This window comes from Carassius carassius, chromosome 29 (genome assembly GCF_963082965.1).
Source record: "Carassius carassius chromosome 29, fCarCar2.1, whole genome shotgun sequence".
In the NCBI taxonomy this organism is placed as follows: Eukaryota; Metazoa; Chordata; class Actinopteri; order Cypriniformes; family Cyprinidae; genus Carassius; species Carassius carassius.
This window is the reverse complement of record NC_081783.1, coordinates 27809522-27832871: the sequence shown is the minus strand read 5'-3', so window position 1 is coordinate 27832871 and position 23350 is coordinate 27809522. Positions and strand designations below refer to the sequence as shown.

Below are 23350 nucleotides of genomic sequence, written 5' to 3'. Positions count from 1 at the left end.
ACTCTGTATCTCCCAATATTATGTCTTATTTTATATTCTTCCTTTTTTATTCTTAGTTCTTATTAATACAATTTCCTTAAAAGCCTGATGGAACATATTTGATACTCGCATTTTACTTCAAAGTAACTTCAGTCTGGTCAGTGTTCATCTCGAAATATTACTAATAATAATAATAATATAAAAGTTTTCTTACATTTACAGTGCTTGTTAAAAAAATTGGAAATACTACCATTTTGAAATGTTTTAATGAAGTCTTTTAGGCTCACCTACAGCAGAAACTAACATTGGGAAATGTTATTATTTTGAAGTCAAAACTTCTGTAAATGTAATTTATTCCTGTGATCAAAATCAAAATTTTCAGCATCATTACTGCGGTCTTCTGTGTCACATGATCCTTCAGAAATCATTCTAATATTCTGATTTACTGCTCAACAAACACAGTGTTAAAAAACAGTGTTTGCTGCTTAATATTTTGTGGAGTTTTTTAACAGGATTCTTTGATGAATAGTAAATTAAATTACATTTTAAAATACAATTTTATGCATTTAGCAGATGCTTTTATCCAAAGCGGCTTACAGTTCATTCAGGCTATCAATTTATACCTATCATGTGTTCCCGGGGAATAAAACCCCCAACCTTGCGCTTGATAATGCAATGCTCTACCAATTGAACTACAGGAACACTACTATCAAAGGAACAGCATTTACTTGAAATATAATATTTTGTAACCATTATAATGTTTTTTTACTGTCACTTTTGATCAATTTAATGCATATTTGCTCGATAAAAGCATGAATTTCCATTTTGATACAACAACCTGAAGGGGGTTGTTTTGAGGATTATACTAAAAGGCAGTTTAGTTGCTAAAAACATATGAGCTACTGATCAGACGACAGAAAGCATGGACATTGATCATTCGGAGGCCTTAGAATTTGCATATCAAATATTGCACTATTCAAAATAACCATAACCTGAAATGATTGTAAAATGGTTTATATTATTCATGCACTATAGTAAAGTCCAGTAGTTTTGTGTGAGAAACCAAATTCACTAAAATAACTGAATATTATTGACATTTATTTACTAAAAAAATGAAAAAGCATCATTTTAATTGTCATTTGGGTTGGGAATGACAGTAGGGTGAGTAAATGGTGACAATGTTTATTTTCTGGGTGAAAATAAAAAATATTGTTTTTATTAATTTGCAGCTTTTGATAAAGAACTTACTACTTATGTCTTGACCAGTAACAAAGTATGTTCTGTGAGAGAGTTATTTGAATTAAACAAATGTGAAGTACTCCTCGTTGACACATTTCTGTGTCATTTCCACACACTTGACCCAACTTATTTGGATTCAAGCAGATTCATTTGCATTTACTTTGCGTACACAATTTAGATGTATTCCAGTCAGTTTCATTGATATACAGCATGGTTCGGCTTTCTGTAGATGCAAATGTGTTGAGGCAACGTCAGCGAAAGATGTCTCACTGGAAACCCTTGTTGATTGTGAGAAACAAAATCCCTAGTGGTGTTTGCTTTCTAAGGCATATAGCGGCGTACCGTAGCAGCGTAGCATAGCAGCTCATTGTGGGCATGTTCCCCCTGGAAAGCACCACTCACATTTTCATCAGGAAATGGAAAAATCCCAAAACTGTCCATTTTTTAATAGAGGGTTGAAAAGGATATGTTTTATATGGCAGAGGCTTCTGGAGTGTTGTCTTTGAAACATTATGTAGAGTATAGCTGATGTGACAGTAAATGGGTCCGGGTTTTTTGGTCTCAGTATAAATCACAATCCTCAAGCTTCCTATTTGTCTGAAAAAGCAGCAATTCCCAATTCTCTGAATTTGAAAGATTTGGTCAGAGTTGCTGCAGGTGTTTCCTCATCATCTCTTCCCTGTGTCTCAGGAGTGGCTCTGATAGTTTAAAAACAATGACTTGGTCATGAGAGATCTGTGGGAAGTAATGAGGATTTGATGGGTCATGGACACTGACGCAGAGTCTGTATCCTCACATTATGCCCTCGTATACGCTGTCCTTGAGTATGACTGTTCTGGCTCCATTTGACACAATAGGGCACATTAATAGTGCTTCAGAACGGCCCTAGAGTATTTGAACACTTGAAGTCAACATGGAACAGAAATTATGATTCTTTCCTCTCCGTTAGAAATTTAAATAAAGAATTTAAAGATGTGCACAGATAAATAATTTTATAAATAATAAAGACAATTGATAATGGAATTAAAATCCAAGTGGCTTTTATGTAAATACAGCATAAGCTTTTAAAGCAAATTCTTTAATGATAAAGCAATGCATAAAAAAGGTTTAAAGACCTAAAGTAAAAAACAAAAAAACAATGATCTTACAGAAGGAACCAACTGTAATTTTATAGCACCCCTTGTGGAAACTCCCAGAATGCGGTGCATACTTGAGTTGCGTTTTGAACGAACCGTGAAATTGAATCTGAACAGTGAAATCCATCTGCTGTCTTACATTGGAAAGTGCTTTAGCAGCCCACCACCATTCGCTTCCATTATTGGACTTGACTACAGAGACTGTATAATCTCTTTAGCAGGAAAAGCCAGGAAATGACAATCGACATTGTACATCCATACAAAAATCTCCTACAAACACTTGTCTAGCCCAGAGATGAACATTTATTAAACCATTGATTCTTGCTTTGTTTTGCAGACGGATCAACAATATGCAAATAGTGTTGCTGACAACCTTAAGCGCCTGTGAGTACACTAAATTTTCATTAATGTTATGAACAAAATCTGCTTGAGTTTCATTGGTACATGTGTGTTTGTGTTTGAGAGACCATGTGACTACAGACCTCTACTCACATGCTTTTTGAGGACACCAACAGAAGAAACAGAAGGGAAAGTCCATCCTCCGGGTGTTAGAGTTCCTCTGCTTCGTTCTGCTTGTCCCACATTAGTCATGCGCTTGTGTTTATACTGATTGTTTTTGCACATAGTTACAACACTAGAACAGTACTGTGTGTGTGTTTTGATTAGATCTTTGCTTTTGTTGGCTTTTATTTCTCCCCTTACGCTATCTGTGTACTAATGGGTGTGTTATGTGGGTGCACAATAGAGTTATTATAGTGAACTAAAACAAAATAAAAAACTATATCTGTTACTTGGAAGAAAACCAAAAACGCAGTAACTGAAATAACATTTTAACTTGGTTGATATACTTGATAAACTTGATAAGCTGAAATAAATTAAAAGTGCAATAAAATTAATTGAAACTATGTAGACATGTTTTTTTAATTACTTAAAAACAAAATTACTAAAACAGTTTGTATTCAATTTCAATTCAAATAAAAACTGATTCTAAATAATAAAAACAATATTATTATCTAGTGCAAAACTGTTATTTATTTTTGATAAAACTTTAGTTTAGCGACAAATTCTCACTACTAACTAGTTGCTTATTAGCTGGCATAATACTAGCATTTTAGCTGGTATTAGCACTAACAAATATTAATGTCTAATTCTGCATGGCCATATTTTTGATTCTTCAATTAATCCTTAATTAGAGTTTGAGGCAAAAATGTAACAATTTTAATTTATAGATGCATCACACAAACACACACTGAGCTGGGACTAGTCCTGTCCAACTCCAAAAGAGACAAAAACTCCATTAAATATGAAATCACAAAATAGCTTTGTGTGGAAAAACAGACTCAAATTTAAGTCATCATTTGCTGAAAATGTTCCTCTGCATATTCAAAACTTGACACTAGTCCAACATTCACTTTCAGTTTATGGAAAAGTGCAGGTTGGACATTTTACTAAACATCTTTTTTGTGTTTTACAAAAGAAATAAAGTCAAACAGAATGCTGTGAATGAGTAAATGATGACAGAGTTGTGTTCCTCTCTCTGTATGTGTCTCAGGTTTCCAGGGGAGATTCAATCTGGGCTGTTGGAGATCATCTCTCCCTCCATCCATTTCTATCCAGACTTCTCTCACCTCAAAGAGTCGTTTGGTGACCCTAAAGAGCGGGTCAGGTAATATGACAAACCCTTCTCATCCCATCAGTGTGTGTGTGTTGTTGTAATTAGCCATGACTCATCAGTGTGAACGTTGAGCCACAACTGCCCTTCTCAGCTATTAGCATCTCACATACAGTGACTCAGTATGGAAAACATATCTATCTGCACACACAGTGATCACATGTACAGAAAAGCAGTTTACATTCGCTGCTTTCGATTCTGCAAGTAACTTGCATTTATAAATCAGAAAGTTCTGCCTGAACTTAAATGAGCTTTATTTGTGTGTGTGCGTGTTCCCCCGGGGTCAGGCTTCTTTATGCCTTATTCATGAGTGCACACACACTTCTAGCATCTCTGTTCTGTCAGTTCAGTTTAATTAACACAAACACACAACTAAACTAAAGAAAGCCACTGCACACACACACTGCTTATCTGCAGCCTGTCTTGTCAATGCTGTCTCTCACACACCCTTACAGTGCCACTGTGTGACAATTCATTTCATAATTATGAATTATCTTCTACTTAAAGTTTTTTGGAAAGGTTTAGTCGGGTGAACAATTGGCATGTTTCAGTACAATCCATGTGGTACTTCTGTCCCTCACAGCCTCATTATTAGATAAAAATCCAATAACTAATTATACTGAATGCAAAATTAAATAAATAGGGCTGCATGGTAATCCCGAGATACAGTAGCATTGTCAAATTGAATGCTGTGATTTTAGAAGTGTATAGTCTGATGCACTGCATGTTTCTGAGTGAAGCGCAGCACTGTGTTCATTTACACACGAGGAGCTCATGTTCCTGTGTTTTTAGAAGCTCACAATAAATGCAGAAGTCTATCTCTGCATGTGACACTATCACAGCTAAAAAGAGGTTTGAGTCCACTTTGAAGTATATTTGTATATTTACTTGCATATCATGTAACCATTACCCAAAACCAGAGATCCGTGAACTTGCGAATGTGTCGCTAAATTATTTAAATGTTATCTTAAAATCTCAGGGGGGCTTTAAGTAAATATCTTACATCTAAGGTGTTCAGCTGATGACAGCATTAGAGAAACCCCGGTATGAACATGACTGGAGGATCTTCTATGAGTATAATTACAGAACCATTAGTTTAATTGCTGAGAACCCACACCAACAACAAACATATTCCCAAACAGTGTTGAGTAAGTTGCTCTACAAAAGTTATTAATTACTAGTTACTAATTAAATCTTTGTGTCAAAGTCAATGTCACCTTTATTTATTTAGCGCTTTAAACAAAATACATTGCGTCAAAGCAACTGAACAACATTCATTAGGAAAACAGTGTCAATAATGAAAAAATGATAGTTAAAGGCAGTTCATCATTGAATTCAGTGATGTCATCTCTGTTCAGTTAAATAGTGTCTGTGCATTTATTTGCAATCAAGTCAACGATATCGCTGTAGATGAAATTATTGTGTAATTAGATTACTGTACAAAGTATTTAGTTACTAATTACTTTCTATATCCTATATCATCCTCGACAACTTAATGATACAAGGATAGATATGAAACGGTTCTTTTAATTATTTCAAGTAACTACATAAATTATTCTGGTCACACTTTAGATTAGGGTCCAATCCTCACTGTTAACTAATTATTTACTATGACTTTTGCCTCTATATACTTCTAATTACTGCTTATTAATAGGATTTAGAATAATGCCTTGCAGAATAAGACATTAATGTGTGCTTTATAAGTGATAATAAACAGCCAATATCCCAGTAATATTCATGCTAATAACCAACAAATTAATAGTGAGCATTAGACACTAAAGTGTTACCAATATTCTCATTAACTCACCAAAGTATTTAAAGTGAGAAGGGTACATAAAAAGCATGCATTTTAAGTCAAGACTTTAAATATTGATGTTAAATCCACTATTGGATTGTATATAAATGTTCTATACACTGTATAAAGTTCAGTTACATAAGAAGAATTAAATTACAGAAAAAAATAAGAGTAATGTCTTTATTTTTCAAAATAAAAGTAAATTACAGTAACTAATTACTTAGTAACTAATTACACCCAACACTGTTCCCATACTGAAATGTTCCACACAACCTAATCTTCATCAGTATTGCAGTAACATCTCTGTGTAAGGTAAAACAGCAGCGCTCCTTTCTGGACAGTCTTTTCACATTCTCCTAAAATAAACCATCAGGACACTAGAGACTAATGCTCAGACCTACCAGTTGATCCCAAAGCACCTTGATGAACAGATCAGTGCTGGATCAGACAGGCAGATGAATCAATCCCCAATCAAGCAGACACACAAATCAATAACCAATCAGCTAAGAAAAATACAAAGCCATTTTAGACCAGATCTGTTTCTTTTTAATAATGTGTTGCAAGCATAGTAGTTCAAATATTCATGTTTTTTTAAACGTACTGAAGGCCAGGTGGTGTTTATATTTTGAAGATACATTCCTCAAGTGTGGACTTACCACACGTGGACTTGCATTTGTTTATTCAAATGCCTCAGCATTTGGTTCAGTGTTTGGTGGCATGAGTGGAATTCTCTATTTTACACACATTAAATCAAACTCATTTATTGTTCATTACTTTAAATGAAATCAAGTCTTTTAGTGGTTAAAGATTTAGACCGGTCTGTAAACAAACAAAATGAGTTTACGAGATTTAGTGTGTTTTAATCTGACATTGCGTGACTGAACTAGAGTTTGTGAGTGTGCGGCGTGTGTTGTGACAAATTGGACAGATGTATCCTCGGGAGACCCTGGACGAATTGGTGGCATCTCACACATCTGGGAAAAAGAGAAAAGCTACCATCTGTATGTCAGGGATAGTGTTGTTGACCAGTTTTCACAGGTTTTTCTAAATAGGGTGCATGTAAGTTTAGCCAACAGGGCACTGAAAGCAGTGTACATCTATATATGTCTCCACAGGAGGAAAAGAGGAAATCAGGAGATAAAGAGGGTCACTGCACACCACCTGAATACTGTACAAGTTTAGGTGTGATATAATTATTTACATAATGCTTTTTTGCCTTTTTAAAGATCATTATTTTGTGTATTTGGTTTAACAGAATATGTTGACATGCTTTAATGTTCAAAAAAACACATTCTTTTTTAAATACTTTACATTGTTGTAGGTCCTCTATGCCCCGTCTCTCTCAAACGCTCGTTTTCTACAGAGCCTTTCCTTCTTACGAGCAGTCTGCTCTGATTGGCCAACTGACCCAGTGCATTGTTATTGGCCAAACACTGCAAGCACTCGTCAGAAATATAATGCCCCTTTCCATAATCATGAGCTTTATCTTTCAAAATAAATGTAAAGACACTTAATAATATCCTTAGTTTTACCATCAGTTCAAGTTGAAAGGGGAACAAAGTCACGTGACAGACAGTGATGAAGCTCGTATGTGTTTGTAGAACACAAAACAAGGACGGATAAGACCGCTAGATGACAGCTAGATGACTCCACTGTGTGACCGTCTCTCTCTCTCTCTCTCTCTCTCTCTCTCTCTCTCTCTCTTTATTTCTCTCTCTCTCTCTCTCTCTCTCTCTCTCTCTCGCTATCTCTCTCTCTTTCTCTCTCTTTCTCTCCCTCTCACTCACACACACACACACACACACGGCAAGCAATGCGCAAAACTCTGCATTTGAACATTCAATAGCAAATACTTATACTAATAACAAAACATACTTACAGTAGCTGATTCAGCAGATTGTCAGAATGACCTCATCTCATAGGTTCACGAAACGATCGTCCATAAAATGCATTGCTGTTCTGTTGTAAGTAAACTTAAAGATTACTAAATGCATCTACTTTCAGAAGGTCAAATAAAGTGCTTTTGCTTTTGCTTTCTCCTAGATACACACAGCATCTCCCTGACATGACTGCTTCAACACTAACTGTGTTACTGAAACCACACCTTCTTTCTTTGTCAAGTCAAGTCACCTTTATTTATATAGCGCTTTAAACAAAATACATTGCGTCAAAGCAACTGAACAACATTCATTAGGAAAACAGTGTGTCAATAATGCAAAATGATAGTTAAAGGCAGTTCATCATTGATTTCAGTGATGTCAACTCTGTTCAGTTAAACTGTCTGTATTGTCAACTCAGTTAGTTCCTTGCTCGGCAAGGAAACCGAAACTCCATCGGTGACAGAATGGAGAAAAAAACCTTGGGAGAAACCAGGCTCAGTTGGGGGGCCAGTTCTCCTCTGACCAGACGAAACCAGTAGTTCAATTTCAGGCTGCAGCAAAGTCAGATTGTGCAGAAGAATCATCTGTTTCCTGTGGTCTTGTACTGGTGGTCCTCTGAGACAAGGTCTTTACAGGGGATCTGTATCTGGGGCTCTAGTTGTCCTGTAGAGGTCCTTTTTAGGTGCTGATCCATCATCTGGTCTGGATACGTACTGGATCCGGGTGACTGCAGTGACCCTCTGATCTGGATACAGACTGGATCTGGTGGCTACGGTGACCTCGGAATAAGAGAGAAACAGACAAATTTTAGCATAGATGCCATTCTTCTAATGATGTCAATAGGGTGTTATGGGAAGTGTTCCCGGTTCCGGTTTACCTAATTAATGCAGCCTAAAAATCCTTTAACGGATTTGGATATTAAAAGCATATTAGTATGGTATGTGTAAGCCAGGTTAAAGAGATGGGTCTTTAATCTAGATTTAAACTGCAAGAGTGTGTCTGCCTCCTGAGCAATGTTAGGTAGGTTATTCCAGAGTTTAGGCGCCAAATAGGAAAAGGATCTGCCGCCCGCAGTTGATTTTGATATTCTAGGTATTATCAAATTGCCTGAGTTTTGAGAACTTAGCGGACGTAGAGGATTATAATGTAAAAGGAGCTCATTCAAATACTGAGGTGCTAAACCATTCAGGGATTTATAAGTAATAAGCAATATTTTAAAACCTATACGATGTTTGATATGGAGCCAGTGCAGTGTTGACAGGACCGGGCTAATATGGTCATACTTCCTGGTTCTAGTAAGAACTCTTGCTGCTGCATTTTGGACTAGCTGTAGTTTGTTTACTAAGCGTGCAGAACAACCACCCAATAAAGCATTACAATAATCTAACCTTGAGGTCATAAATGCATGGATTAACATTTCTGCATTTGACATTGAGAGCATAGGCTGTAATTTGGATATATTTTTGAGATGGAAAAATGCAGTTTTACAAATGCTAGAAAAGTGGCTTTCTTAGGACAGATTGTAGTCAAATAGCACACCTAGGTTCCTAACTGATGACGAAGAATTGACAGAGCAACCATCAAGTCTTAGACAGTGTTCTAGGTTATTACAAGCAGAGTTTTTAGGTCCTATAATTAACAACTGTTTTTTTTTCAGAATTTAGCAGTAAATTACTCGCCATCCAGTTTTTTATATCGACTATGCATTCCATTAGTTTTTCAAATTGGTGTGTTTCACCGGACCACGAAGAAATATAAAGCTGAGTATCATCAGCATAACAGTGAAAGCTAACACCATGTTTCCTGATGATATCTCCCAAGGGTAACATATAGAGCGTGAAGAGTAGCGGCCCTACTACTGAGCCTTGAGGTACTCCATACTGCACTTGTTATCAATATGATACCTCTAAATTCACTGCTACGAATTGATGGCGGTCATATATGTATGATTTAGACCATGCTATTTCAAAAGATGTTGTGGTCAATAGTGTCGAATGCAGCACTAGGATCCAATAGCACTAATAGAGAGATACAACCACGATCAGATGATAAGACCAGGTCATTTGTAACTCTAAGAAGAGCAGTCTCAGTACTATGATACGGTCTAAATCCTGACTGGAAATCCTCACAGATATCATTTTCTCTAAGAAGGAATATAATTGTGAGGATACTACCTTTTCTAGTATCTTGGTCAGATAAGGGAGATTCGAGATCGGTCTATAATTAACTAGTTATTTTGGGTCAAGTTGTGGTTTTTTGATGAGAAGCTTAATAACAGCCATTTTGAAGGTTTTGGAGACATATCCTAATGACAATGAGGAATTAATAATAGTAAGAAGAGGATCTATGACTTCTGGAAGCACCTCTTTTAGGAGCGTAGGGCATAGGGTCTAACATACATGTTGTTGGTTTAGATGATTTAACAATTTTATAAAATTCTTCCTCTCCTATTTCCTGAGTGGAACTGTTCCTCAGGGGATCTATAGTACACTGTCTGATGCGATACTGTAGCTGATGGCTGAATGGTTACAATTTTATCCCTAATAGTATCGATTTTAGAAGTAGTTCATAAAGTCATTACTGCTGTGATGTTGGGAAATGTCAACACTTGTTGATGCTTTATTTTTTGTTAATTTAGCCACTGTATTGAATAAATACCTGGGGTTATGTTTGTTTTCTTCTAAAAGAGAAGAAAAGTAATCGGATCTAGCTGTTTTTAATGTTTTTCTGTAGGATAGGTTACTTTCCCACCAATCAATACGGAATACCTCTAGTTTTGTTTTCCTCCAGCTGCGCTCCATTTTCTGGGCTGCTCTCTTTAGGGTGCGAGTATGCTCATTATACCATGGTGTCATACTGTTTTCCTTAACCTTCCTTAAGCGTAAAGGAGCAACTGTATTTAAAATGCTAGAAAAGAGAGAGTCCATATTTTTTGTTACATCATCATCAAGTTGTTCTGAGGTTTTGGGTAAGCTAAGGAATTCGGATACATCAGGAAGATTACTTACAAAGCAGTCTTTTGTTGTAGTGATGGTTCTACCATACTTGTAACAAGAAGTAGAATTTTAAATTTTGGCTAAATGAAGTTTGCACAAAACTAAATAATGATCTGAGATTAGCTCAGAGAAGCTTTAATTTTTCTTAACATTTGAAAATTATGAAATTACGACAGACATTAATATTAGTATTGTAATTTTGTTCTGTAAAATAAAATTATTATTATTAAATACTCATTTTTATTCTACTTTACAATTGTATATTTTTACTGTAGTAATATGTTTCTTGATTGGTTTAGTTTTTACAATTCAATAAAATAAAGAAAATGTAGTTATAATAATAATAATGGTGAGTTTTTTTCTGTATCATCATGCTACTCTATATCCTCATTTTAAAATGATATTTTGCTAATGTCCTTCCTGGGGGAATGTCAAATCATTGTCAACTTTTCACTCCTGTTGGGTTTGCATCTCTGTAGAAAACAAGAGCCCTGTTTTGAACTGCATCAAAGCTTCAATGGAATGTTGGTTTTTCTTACACCCTGATGGTTATGTCTGTAGCCGCACTGGGTTGTACATTATAATTAACTCAAATGATATATAGGGAATTTTAATAATTAATCAGGAATATGATTAATATATATATATATATATATATATATATCATATGACAGTTACATTAAAATTATTGAAGATGAAAAATAGGTCAATTGTATATATCAATAACTCATTACAAGGCACTGTAATTTACTCATTAATATGTCAATATTCCATTCTTCATATCAATTATAGTGATATCTCTTACTGTAAATTACCGCAAATCAAACTTATCAACTTTCAATAAAGTTATCACTTCTTATAATTCAAGGAAAAATATTCTCTGGCCATGAAAACATTATCCTATCATTATGAAATTTCAGTTACTAAAAAGTAAAGAGCTTGTAGCTAAAGATCAGACATTTCATTGGCTCGCGATGTGAGCGTTTAGACAGAGGCAATCATGAATATATATTAGTTTTTAATAATTGAACTAATAATACACTGTTAAAAAAAACTGTCAATATTCCATTCTTCATATCAATTATAGTGATATCTCTTACTGTAAATTACCGCAAATCAAACTTATCAACTTTCAATAAAGTTATCACTTCTTATAATTCAAGGAAAAATATTCTCTGGCCATGAAAACATTATCCTATCATTATGAAATTTCAGTTACTAAAAAGTAAAGAGCTTGTAGCTAAAGATCAGACATTTCATTGGCTCGCGATGTGAGCGTTTAGACAGAGGCAATCATGAATATATATTAGTTTTTAATAATTGAACTAATAATACACTGTTAAAAAAAACTGTCAAATTTACGGTAAAATACCAGCAGCTGTGGTTGCCAGGAATATACCGTAAAAAAATGTGGAATCTGTAAAAGACAATACGGTATACTGGTTTTGTAACCCTAAATTTTACAGTAGACAACGTATTTTTTTACCAAAATCATGGTAGAAAAAAACAATTATATTTGTCAATTATACAGTAATTCTATGTAAAAAAAATGCAACTTTCTATAGCTTTTTACGGATATTTGCAGTAAAAAAAAGTTATAATATAATCTGTATATCAGTATCTGAATTTTAAAATAAAAAATACTATCAATTTTATTGTCTTTTACTGCTGATATTTTTAAATGATATTTACTGGTTGTATTATTATGGTGGACCCTATTTTTTAACATCTTGCTTCTGTAAAAATTGATGTTTTTGTTTGCTTAAAAATCTACAGATTTATACTGTGAATTCCAATGTGCACAACCCCAAAAGATGTAGTTTTACTCAATACCGTAAAATCTAAGGTTTTCGGACATTTTCAACATTACAATATTTAATTGTAAAATGTATGCATATTTATTTGTTTTCACAGAAAATATTTATAATTTCAACATTTTATTACAGTAAAAAACTAAGTTTTATCCAGTCTCACAATTAACGGTTATTCAATCTATTTAATACAGTAAAAGGAAGTTTTTGGTTTTACTCTCCATTACCGTTGGAATTTGACGGTGTTTTGCTGTATATTTTACTGACTTTTTTTACAGTGTACATCAAACTACAAATCACACAGAGTAAATACGCGTACGACAATACAGACAGTAAACTTTGTACAAGACATAACGGAATCCAAATGAGGGAGAGAGAGAATGAGTGAGAGAGAGAGAGAGAGAGAGAGAGAGAGAGAGAGAGAGAATGAGTGAGAGAGGTTGAGAGAGAGAGGTGAGAGAATATGCGCGGTCACAGAATTACACTCAGTTATACAAACTCACAGACAGTAACCCTTGAAAGAAAGCAACGAATCAAATTACCTTGAAAAGGTAATAGACAAACTTTAAGTAGCATTTAAATCTCCATAGAGAATGATACTTGCATGTGGTCTCTTTGTGATTGGGCGTGTTCTCTCGTGTCTTCCGGGGCTGCTGCAGACTCGCGCAATATTTGAAAGGTCCAACAATCTTAATGATTCAGAATTAGTCTTCCTCGTGTAGAGAGGAACTTAGTAAGTAAAAGAAATGAAAACAACGGAGATGAAAGCTCCCGAGGGAGCCATGAGAACAGGCTGTTCTCTCAGCCGCCGTGCTGAGATCAGAGACGATAGACGAGTGGGGACCAAGAGCGCGAAGAAGAGCAAGAAGAACAAGAGAAGACAGGGAGGAACTTCCTGGGTCAGTTCTTATGGCTTGACTGGTTCACGCCTCTGTTTGCGTGAACAACTAATGAACGTCCGCGATCTGAAGCGGGAAAAACGTTCCTTTGTCTCTGGGGAAACACCCCCTCGCGTGAGTTATAGCTGACAGAAATTGAACATTTTTCTTAAGGAAGATTGTATTTCTGAAACGATGCATCTTTTTGTAATTGGTCGTCGAGATTCGACACAGTCGGATTTTTACGATTATAAAGATACCATAAATGACATATATAACTGATAGAAACACCACGTTACATTCAAATGCAGAATTACACACATTTAAAGTTTGATTAACACACGATAAAACTGCAGATACTCCAATTTATATGGGGAAACATCTACTGCACAAAAAGGCAATACTCAATACATTTAGAATACATTGAAAAAAGGTACCAGTGATCTGGCTTTGCTGTTCTGTCAGTTAGGTCATAAAGTTTTACGACCTGGTCAGGGGGGTAGGGTTACAACTCATGATTCTATTTGAGAACATTAAAATTCGGAGAAACATTTCCAATTTACAAGTCAGCAATTTATTATCCTCGCATAACAGGATTAACCATTCTATGCAACACACAAACCTATTCAAAATACATATTATTAAGGACTTACATAAAGAGCGTAAAGAAAGGTTTGTGTGTGTGTTTAGGAATGTGGGTGTTTTGTTTCTTCTTTGAGGCTCGCGCGGGTATCCCTGGACAGTTTCAATAGGTGTAATAACTGTAACCCACGCCAGGATGTTGCCGACATCGCGGCGCCCCAAATGGTGAATTATGTTGGAAGATGTTGTAAAACGAAGGTCCTTGTTTACTCACGTTCTGGTCTTTGAGTGCAGAATGTGTTAGAGAGTCAGGATTCATTAATATGGAACAGATGGCTGAAATACCATCAGCTCATTAGTGTTACATGTCCTTCATCATATTCCATGTTGAATAAGAGCAGAGACAAGAGTTTTTGTAAAAAATATGCCAGAGGTTTCATGTTCTCGTCACAAGATCACTGTGTACTGTATGTTCTGGTGGACAGTATATGGTTTATGAGGACACAAATGTGTATACTAACATGGGTACTACAATATAAACATGGTTTATGAGGACACTTCCTGTGTCCTTGTAAAACAAAAGGCTTAAAAACATACAAAACAGTGTTTTATGAAATTGCCAGTAGTTTTCTGTAAGCAATAGGTTTGTGAAGAGTGATAGAAAATACAGTTTGTACAGTATAAAAACCATTACAGATATGGAGAGTCCCTGTAAACTACAAATGCACCTATGCGTGCATGTGTGTGTCTTGAAAAACTGATAATTTGCATCCTGCAGGGTTTCACAGGAAGTACAGAGGCTTACCAAAATGCTGAATTTCTATGTGTGTGTAAGTTTGTGTGAAACACAGTGACTTGTGTGTTTATCATTTGACTCCATCTTTTAACATTGGCACGTTTAATGTGGTCATTCCTGTTAAAATCCAGTTACTACACTACACACACTACACACACTCACCATCTGGGCTGTAAACAGTTTTATATAGTTCTTAAATGTAAAGTGAGTCAGTTTTTGTTGTTCAAATACTTTTTCCTGTCCTAGTATAATATACATAGTCAACGTAGGCCATTCATAATTTGATTCCCTGATGAGAGTTACACTGTGTCTGTGTGGGACTTTCAATCCATTACTCTGTTTGTTTGAACGTCTGACCAACTGTGCAGATCCAAATGGGTGTTTTCCAGTTCTCTTACGAGAGTTCTCTCGTACTGCGTCTTAGCTAAGACGCAACGGGAAAAGTCTCTTTTCACGAAATACTGAAGCAAAAAATTATCCTTAATTTTGAATTTTTGTAAAGCGCATTTGCAGCAGCACACAGCCATAGGCGAGACGGCTCGCTCGCTCATTGGCTGCTCTGCGGCAACTGCACAGCCTATCAAGCGCAGGCTGATGCAACATCAGACCAATGAGGGCGCTTCGCGCCCTTCATGCCACTTCCCGCCGAAACGGGTGTGGCCCAACCCTATAAAAGGAGCTCGAAAAGGCTGACTCACCTGATCTTTCATCTCTTCAGCGAAGCTCATGCATCGTTGGATCACGAAGGAAGCAAGCGCCGTCTGAGAAGCATCTCAGCGGGACGAGCCACTTCTGAAGCTGCTGGCCTTCGCCGTCTTTCACTGCCGTTCCTGCTGCGCTCTCCGGCGCCTATATCCTTTTATATCCTTGTGTGTGTTCGCCCTGCGATGCACACTCGTAAAAAAGCTGCGTCTTTTTAAAGATGCCCTTGTGCGGCTCGTGCAGAGCCCCGCTCAGCGAAGGAGACCGTCACGTCATCTGTGTCTCCTGCCTAGGTGAGGATCATGCAGCGCTCGCGCTCGCTGATGGCGGCTGCCCTCACTGCGAGCTACTGCCGATGGTGACTCTGAGGACTCGCCTGCAGCGCCGTAAAAAGCGCCGCTCCCAGCGTTTACCGGAACCGCCTCCAGCTCAACCGAGCTCGCTTCACCGGCCTCCCCTGCATCGCTTCCCGATGGTCAGCGCCCGCTGTCTGCTGCCGCGTCCTCCGAGGAAGTGGATCTCGAGCCTCGGCCTCGAGTGGTCTGCACCAGCGCCCCCCTCTCGTTCCCGGCTGGATGGTAGCTTTCTCCCGGATGAGGGTATTTCTCCCAGCTCGAAGCATGCCCAGTTTCTTCCTGAGCTTCATGAAGAAGTGGCGAAAGCTTGGAACGCTCCGTTCTCTGCGAGAACTCGTTCGTCTGTTTCGCCAGCATTCTCCACACTGGACGATGCTAAAAACAGAGGCTACCAGTCACTTCCGCCGGTGGAACAGGCTATAGCAACGCACCTTTGCCCGCCCTCTGCTGGACGGCGGACTAAAGCAGCGTTGCCATCGAAAGCCTGCCGCATGACGTCATCGCTGCACGGATCTTCTCCGCTCCTGGGCAGGCTGCGTCTGCACTTCACACCATGGCCACGCTGCAGATCTTCCAGGGCGATCTCCTCCGCAAATTGGATGAGATGGGACCTGAAGCGATCTGTCTCGCGGATCTGAGGAGTGCTTCGCATCTCTCCCTCCGCGCTACTAAATCCGCTGCACAGGCCATGGGACGGGTTATGGCTTCCGCTACGGTGGCTGAGAGACATTTGTGGCTAACGCTTTCGGACATGGCGGAGTCTGAGCGCGCTGCGTTCCTCGACGCCCCGCTGACTCCTGCTGGCCTCTTCGGATCTTCTGGCAACGAGTTTGTCGAGAGATTCGTCGAGGATCAGAAAGCGTCACAAGCGTTTAAGCACTTCTTGCCAAAGCACTCCGGTTCTGCAGCGAGCCACGCTAGACCGGCCCCACAAAGCTCTCAGTCACGCCCACCGCCTCCAGCTGCTTCATCGCGACAGCGTCAGCAATGCAGCTCGGGACCCCGTTCTCGCTCTTCCAGCCGTCGCCCCGCACCGCGGGAGTCACGGCAGAGGATTAAGGTGAAACCGGAAGCCCCGAAGTCATCCTAGCACTGCTAGGAAAGCGCCGGTGTACGAGTTCCGCTCCGGCCGAGCTCTCACCCAAGCGCGCCGCTGTCGCAGTTCCAACAAATGTGACTGTCTCAGTGTTTTCTGCAACGCGCAAGCCTGCACGAGTGCCCGCTTGCCTGCACACAAAAGCCGTTATCACGGCTACCCAGATATTTCCCGAAAAGAGTGTTATGTCTGGTGTTCCGGCCACGGCCGATGGTGCTATAAATGTAGTGACGATGCCCGCTCCTCAGTGCCCATCTCCACATGTAAGCACAGCCCTGCACACAGGGCTCGCGCCCATAAGATCAACTCAGGTCGATCGCGCGCGCTACATAGTAAACGTGCCCACTCCTCAGTGCCCACAAACACTATGTCACACACGGCGTGTGGTTTCTGTAAAAACGAAACCCGTGCACGTACGCTCTGCCCAGGCAGTCAGCGAGTCGAAAGCGGTAAATGTGCACGCTTGCAGCCCACAGTTACTCGCAAACATCACGAGTCCCACGGGACCCGCTCAACCCTCCCTCAATCGGTTAAGCACCGGAACGGTGTCGAGGAGGAGCGATCTGCCCGCTGTGATCAGCGCGCTCCCCGCCTCAAATGCCACAGGCGTAACGCCCATGGTGCAGCGCACCGAAGCGCCGCCGTTGCCCGGTCAACAGAGCGCGCTTCGCATCCAGCCCTTAGCCATTCATGCAGATGCATGGTCAGCGCTTCCAGGGGTTTTGGATTGGGTGCTTGGCATTATAAAGAGAGGCTACTCGCTACAGTTTATTCGACGCCCTCCGCGCTTTTTAGCGCGCGTCGAAACTACGGTCAAAACAGAAGTAGCACTCATACTTCGGGCCGAAATGTCAAAACTGTTGAGCAAAGGGGCTGTAGAGCCTGTGTTTCAAGCTCAAAGCGAGGGGGGGGGGGTGTACAGCAGATACTTTCTAGTGCCCAAGAAAGACGGGGGTCTCAGGCCCATACTGGATCTAAGGTAGCTGAACAAGGCAGTGGTGAAACACAGTTTCAGAATGCTTACAACCAGAAAACTCCTCGCGCATATTCGCAGATGTCGTTCGTTCATGTCAATAGATCTGAAGGACACGTATTTTCAAATACAGATAGCGTCAAGTCACAGGCGATATTTGAGATTCGCCTTCGAGGGCCAGGCATACCAGTTTACAGTCCTGCCGTTCGGCTTGTCCGTAGCCCCTCGTACGTTTACGAGGTGCATGGATGCAGCGCTCGCTCCTCTCAGACTCAGAGGCATGCGAGTGCTGAACTATTTGGACGACTGGCTGATTCTGGATCAATCTCGAGCGGAGCTCGTGGAACACGGGGCCATTTTACTCGATCACCTCGAGAAACTCGGTCTCAGTGTCAACTGGACGAAGAGTTCGCTGAACCCCAGTCAGACGATACTGTTTTTGGGTATAGCTTTGGACTCACGTTCCATGACGGCGCGGCTGTCACCACAGCGCGCGTTGGGCATTCAGCGCACACCGAGTTCTCTCCGCTGCGGCGCGACCGTTTCGCTCAGAGAATTTCAGAGGATGCTGGGTCTCATGGCCTCAGCATCTCCAGTTCTTCAGTTGGGCCTGCTCCGCATGCGCCCCCTGCAGTTCTGGCTGAAAGCGTGGGTATCTGGTCGGCTGCGTCTCAGGGTCAATCAGAGCTGCGTTACAGCCCTGAAACCCTGGACAGCGAACGACTGGTACCAATCAGGTGTAAGCCTGGGGACTTCCTCGAGAGTGAAGATGGTGTCGACGGGCGCCTCCACTTCGAAATGGGGAGCGCTTCTCGAGGGCAGACCGTCCTTTGGCCTGTGGTCAGAACGGGAAAAGCTCCAACATATCAACTGTCTGGAAATGCTGGCAGTGGAGAATGTGCAGGTTGGCGGAACGCCTCCTGGTTTGGGCTCAGCGCAACTTGCGCTCGCTGAGGGCAGTTCATGTACCTGGGCTACAGAATCTCAATAAAACTGTTTTTATTACTATATTTTAATGTTTTTGTTGTCAGACAACGGAATGAATATTATAATGACTGAAACGCGGTCCATTAAGACTACATAACCAGCTCTCAAACATTAATCTGCACTAATGAAATCAAATACACATACGATAAAGTCAGTGGTTGTGCTGTGACTGATGTCGGCTTAACTTGCTTGTAAAATAGAGTTAGAAGCAACAGAATATCTTTTTTTTTTTTTTTACTGAAAGTGCTGCTCCTCTCTGCGCTCGCTGAACACAGCAGATACAGAGAAAGAGGCTCGCGCTGGGAAAGAGAGACCTCGTGCGGCAGCACCAGAGAGTCTCAGAGACTAATAACTGATTGCCCAAAAAGTCGCTAGATTTGTCGCTACTCACTTTTTTGGAAAAAAGTAGCTAAATCTAGCGACAAAATGGCCAAGTTGGCAACTCCACTGCCCAGCAGACCTGGCTTCAACCGTCTCGCAAGTGTTGATAGGCTATTACTCATGAGGTGTAACCAATCAGATAGCGCCGTGGGCGGGACATTGAGCAAGTCTGCAGAGTAGTGAATACAGAGAGACTACGCGCCAGCCAAAGTAGCGCATTTTTTGTAAAATAAAATTGACTTCAATCAAACCACGGATCCGTGATAAGTTTTGTGATCCGTCTCGCCAATAGTGTAGTAGCAGTGATCACTTTGAGGGGGGGATAAAAAATAATTAAGCAGAGGCAGGGATACATTAACCAGAAAGGGGGAAATCCCATGCACCCCCCCCCCCCAGTATTGATATTGGTATTGATGTGTGTTTATATACATGTATGTGTGTGTGTGTGTGTGTGTGTGTGTGTGTGTGTGTGTGTGTGCGCGCTCTTGTTTTTGTGACATATCAGGACACAACTCTGTATAATGACATGGGTATGACACAGGTATTTCAAGGAAAGGGTGACTTATGAGGACATAACCCATGTCCCCATTTTTCAAAACGCTTATAAATCATACAGAATGAGTTTTTTTTTAGAAAGTAAAAATTCACAAAGTGTCCTGTGAGGGTTAGGGTTAGGTTTATCGATCAAAACACCTGATTAACAAAAAACGCAGATTAATGAAGAATGTATGTTACTTAACTTTAATGTGGATTTGTTTAAAACAAAATTGTTGTTTGCTAAATAGAGCTAAAACAGACAATATTGACAACATGTGCCTAAAATGTGACTTGATATTGACTTCTTATTTATAAAATCAAAATTGAATTTCTATTCATGGTGATAATTGTCAAAAACAGCACTTTTTTTCTTGTCATAGGTTATGTAATAAATATTCAAAACAAAAACTCACACTGGCGCATTTTCGGACCCCATACCTCTTTGTTTGGAGGTATTTTTGCCCCAACCTCAAGTTACTTTCCCACCCTGCTATAGTAATATTATCTTAGTTATAGATATCATCCTGCCAATTTCCATAAACCGTAAGTTGCATTCTTCCACATTAAGCTACAAGTGATCTCATATAATTGCCTGTCTTGCACTTGGAAACTGACAACTACATTTTAACAAGTAAAGTGGTCTCAAAATGCCAACTGATTGGGAAAAGCCTTTTTTGTTCTTCATTGTTCCAACCAATGACTTGAATGTTCCCTTGCGTTGTATCTCAAATTCTCATTCAGCTCCACATCAAGACTCATCGCTTTGTCATTGATGAGACATGCAAGAAACCAAGACAACTGACTTCAAACCTGATGTGACATGTCATTATGTGCAATATTTAAATTAAAGGAGTTTTTTAACATTTGTTGTCAGTTTTTGAGCTTATAATTTAAATAAATATCCATGTGGCTCGACAAACATCCATTACTCACTGTCTTAGTACTTGTAAACAGCAGGTCTCTGTTACCGTATTTTCTGGACTATAAGTCGCACTTTTTTTATAGTTTGGCTGGTCCTGCGACTTATAGTCAGGTGCAAATTTTTTATCACAATTAATTTGACATGAACCAAGAGAAATGAACCAAGAGAAAACATTACCATCTACAGCCACGAGAGGGCGCTCTATGCTGCTCACTGCTTTTGTAGCCTACACTAAGCAGCATATAGCGCCCTCTCGTGGCTGTAGACGGTAATGTTTTCTCTTGGTTCTTGGTTCTAAATAAATGCGACTTGTAGTCCAGTGCGACTTATATGTGTTTTTCCTCATCATGACGTATTTTTGGACTGATGCGACTTATACTCAGGTGCGATTTATAGTCCGGAAAAATACAGTACTATTCATTATCTCCAACCTGTTGGTTTTTGTATGTGTAGCTGTGTATAATTCTTTTTAAAGCATATGATGATTGTTCTTGCAGATGGCGAACAAAGCAGAACCTGGATTACTGCTTCCTGATGATGTATGCCCAGACTAAAGGGACTTATTATGTACAGGTAAGATTAAGATTATGCATATTAGAACAGAACAGATTCTCATACTTGGATAGAACACGGACATAATTACGAGTTCAGATGGATGGGTCCATGAGCTGGTTCCACAAGTTTCTTTTTTTTTGTGCATGTATTGATGCAGTGAATAAGTAATAATGTACTGTCAGCTGGTTGAAATAAACCTTGACAGCTTGTCTTGTATTTCTTTTATGGGAATTGTGGGAAATGGCTTCCAGAGGAAAAAGAAAGTTCTTATAAAGACAAGCTGATCTTTGAGGCCACTTTTGCACTTCTTTTGTAGCATGTTCTTTTATGATCAGTTTTTTGTGGGCGTTTAGATAAGAAGAAAGTAGATGAACTTCTGGAAAATGACACCACTTTAAATCATTTAGCCTTAGATAGCCAGAAAAAAAAATTAAAGTTGTCGGCGATTATATGCAAATGATTCAAATCCACTTCACAGCTGCTTGTCTGCCCTTCACTCTCTCTCTCTCTCTCTCTCTCTCTCTTTCACAGCTAGAGGATGACATTGTTGCACGGCCAAATTACTTCACCACAATGAAGAATTTCGCCCTGCAGCAGCCGTCAGAGGAGTGGATGATTCTTGAGTTCTCCCAGCTGGGCTTCATCGGTGAGTCTTACTCAAACTCAGACTGGGGACTGTGTCTTACACTGCTGTCGTTGTATGTTAGCACAGCCAAACTCACACTGAATTCTTCCAAACAGAAAGATCCTTCTCACTGTTACCAGAAGAAAACTGTTATAATAGATGTCAAAGCTGGTTCTGTCCCAGAGGTGGATGAACTGTTGAGGTCACTAATGAAAATCATTCTTTACACACAGATCAGAGAAAATATTGAATTCATTTCAGCATTTGTTTTTAATTGATTCTGTTTTACTATATTGGCAATATGCCAGTCTATCCGAAAACAAAACTTTCACAATCGCTGCTGTCTATATAGATGCTAGTGTAAAAGATAAAGTAACGTGTCAATCTGTGCTTCAGCGGATGTAGTAGCTCATCTGGGTACTTCTCATCTACTGTTTTACGAATATTGTTAAAGGTGCAGGAAGTAATATTGACAGCTAGCGATTGAAATAGGTAGTGCAATCAAATTCGAAATATAGGAAAGCTTTGCTTCTCCCGCCCCCTCCTCTTCAGTTGCAAGATGGAGCAAGGAATCACAAAAACTTAGTGTTAGTCAAAAAGCCTTACAATGTAAGGTGACAAGTTGTTTTATACATGTTATATGTTTATTATTCATCTGGTCATTTTTAGGTGGATGCCGAGGCTTTTAACAGTAGGTTGGGATGAATCTGCAATCTCTGACCGCGTCCATTGGCTGGCTTCCATGGCTACGATACGCTTTGTTTTCTGCCAACTGGCAACCCTGAGTGTCGAAATACTATTGGGTAAATTGGCAGTGGGCCAGTCACAGGGACCAAAACAAAAACAGACATTCCGACACAGAACACACATTTCAAAGTAGAATAACTGGCTGTAGCATTGTTTTTCTGAAAACTTATCTTTGCAGATGTTTAGAAAACACGCTATGGTATTTTTATGCTTTAGTACAGTCAAAAAATTGCAGACAGCACCATTACATACATTGAAATGTGTACTGCATTCCAAATTCAAAATATTGGAGAGAGCCATTTCTCCCGACTAGATGCTCGCACAGGTTTGCCAGATTGAGGACATGCGACGAGCCTTGCACTGTAATTTGATAAGTTGATTTAATGTGTGTTTTAATGTTCCTCTGCTCCCAGAGCATTGTGCAGGATGTAGTATTGCCTGCTAGCGGTTGAAGTGGGTATTGCAATTCTGACCCAGAATCTGCCCAAAACGCACATTTCAGAGTACATTTTCCTAAATATTTACAAACATGTTATGTTATTTTTTTAGCCTTAAGAAGAGTCAAAAGCTTACATACAGCACCTTTAATTTTTTTTTTTAAATAATGTAATGGGAGATTTGTGTTTAAGGCATATTCAGAATTTAGTACATGTTCAGTTCAATTGACAGCTTTTTTGGCAAAATGTTGATTACATAAAATTTTTA

At 39.4% G+C, this 23350-nt stretch overlaps 1 protein-coding gene across 2 annotated transcripts in view; it reads left to right on the top strand.

Moving 5' to 3' along the window:
- The window catches only part of mgat4b (alpha-1,3-mannosyl-glycoprotein 4-beta-N-acetylglucosaminyltransferase B), a 155371-nt gene that overhangs the window by 106963 nt on the left and 25058 nt on the right, over positions 1-23350 (top strand). For both annotated transcript variants that reach the window (XM_059516505.1, XM_059516504.1), the window contains exons 5-8: positions 2692-2738; positions 3907-4020; positions 21216-21291; positions 21805-21919. In XM_059516505.1, coding sequence (XP_059372488.1) covers positions 2692-2738; positions 3907-4020; positions 21216-21291; positions 21805-21919 — 352 coding nt within the window. The remainder of the gene's footprint in view (positions 1-2691; positions 2739-3906; positions 4021-21215; positions 21292-21804; positions 21920-23350) is intronic.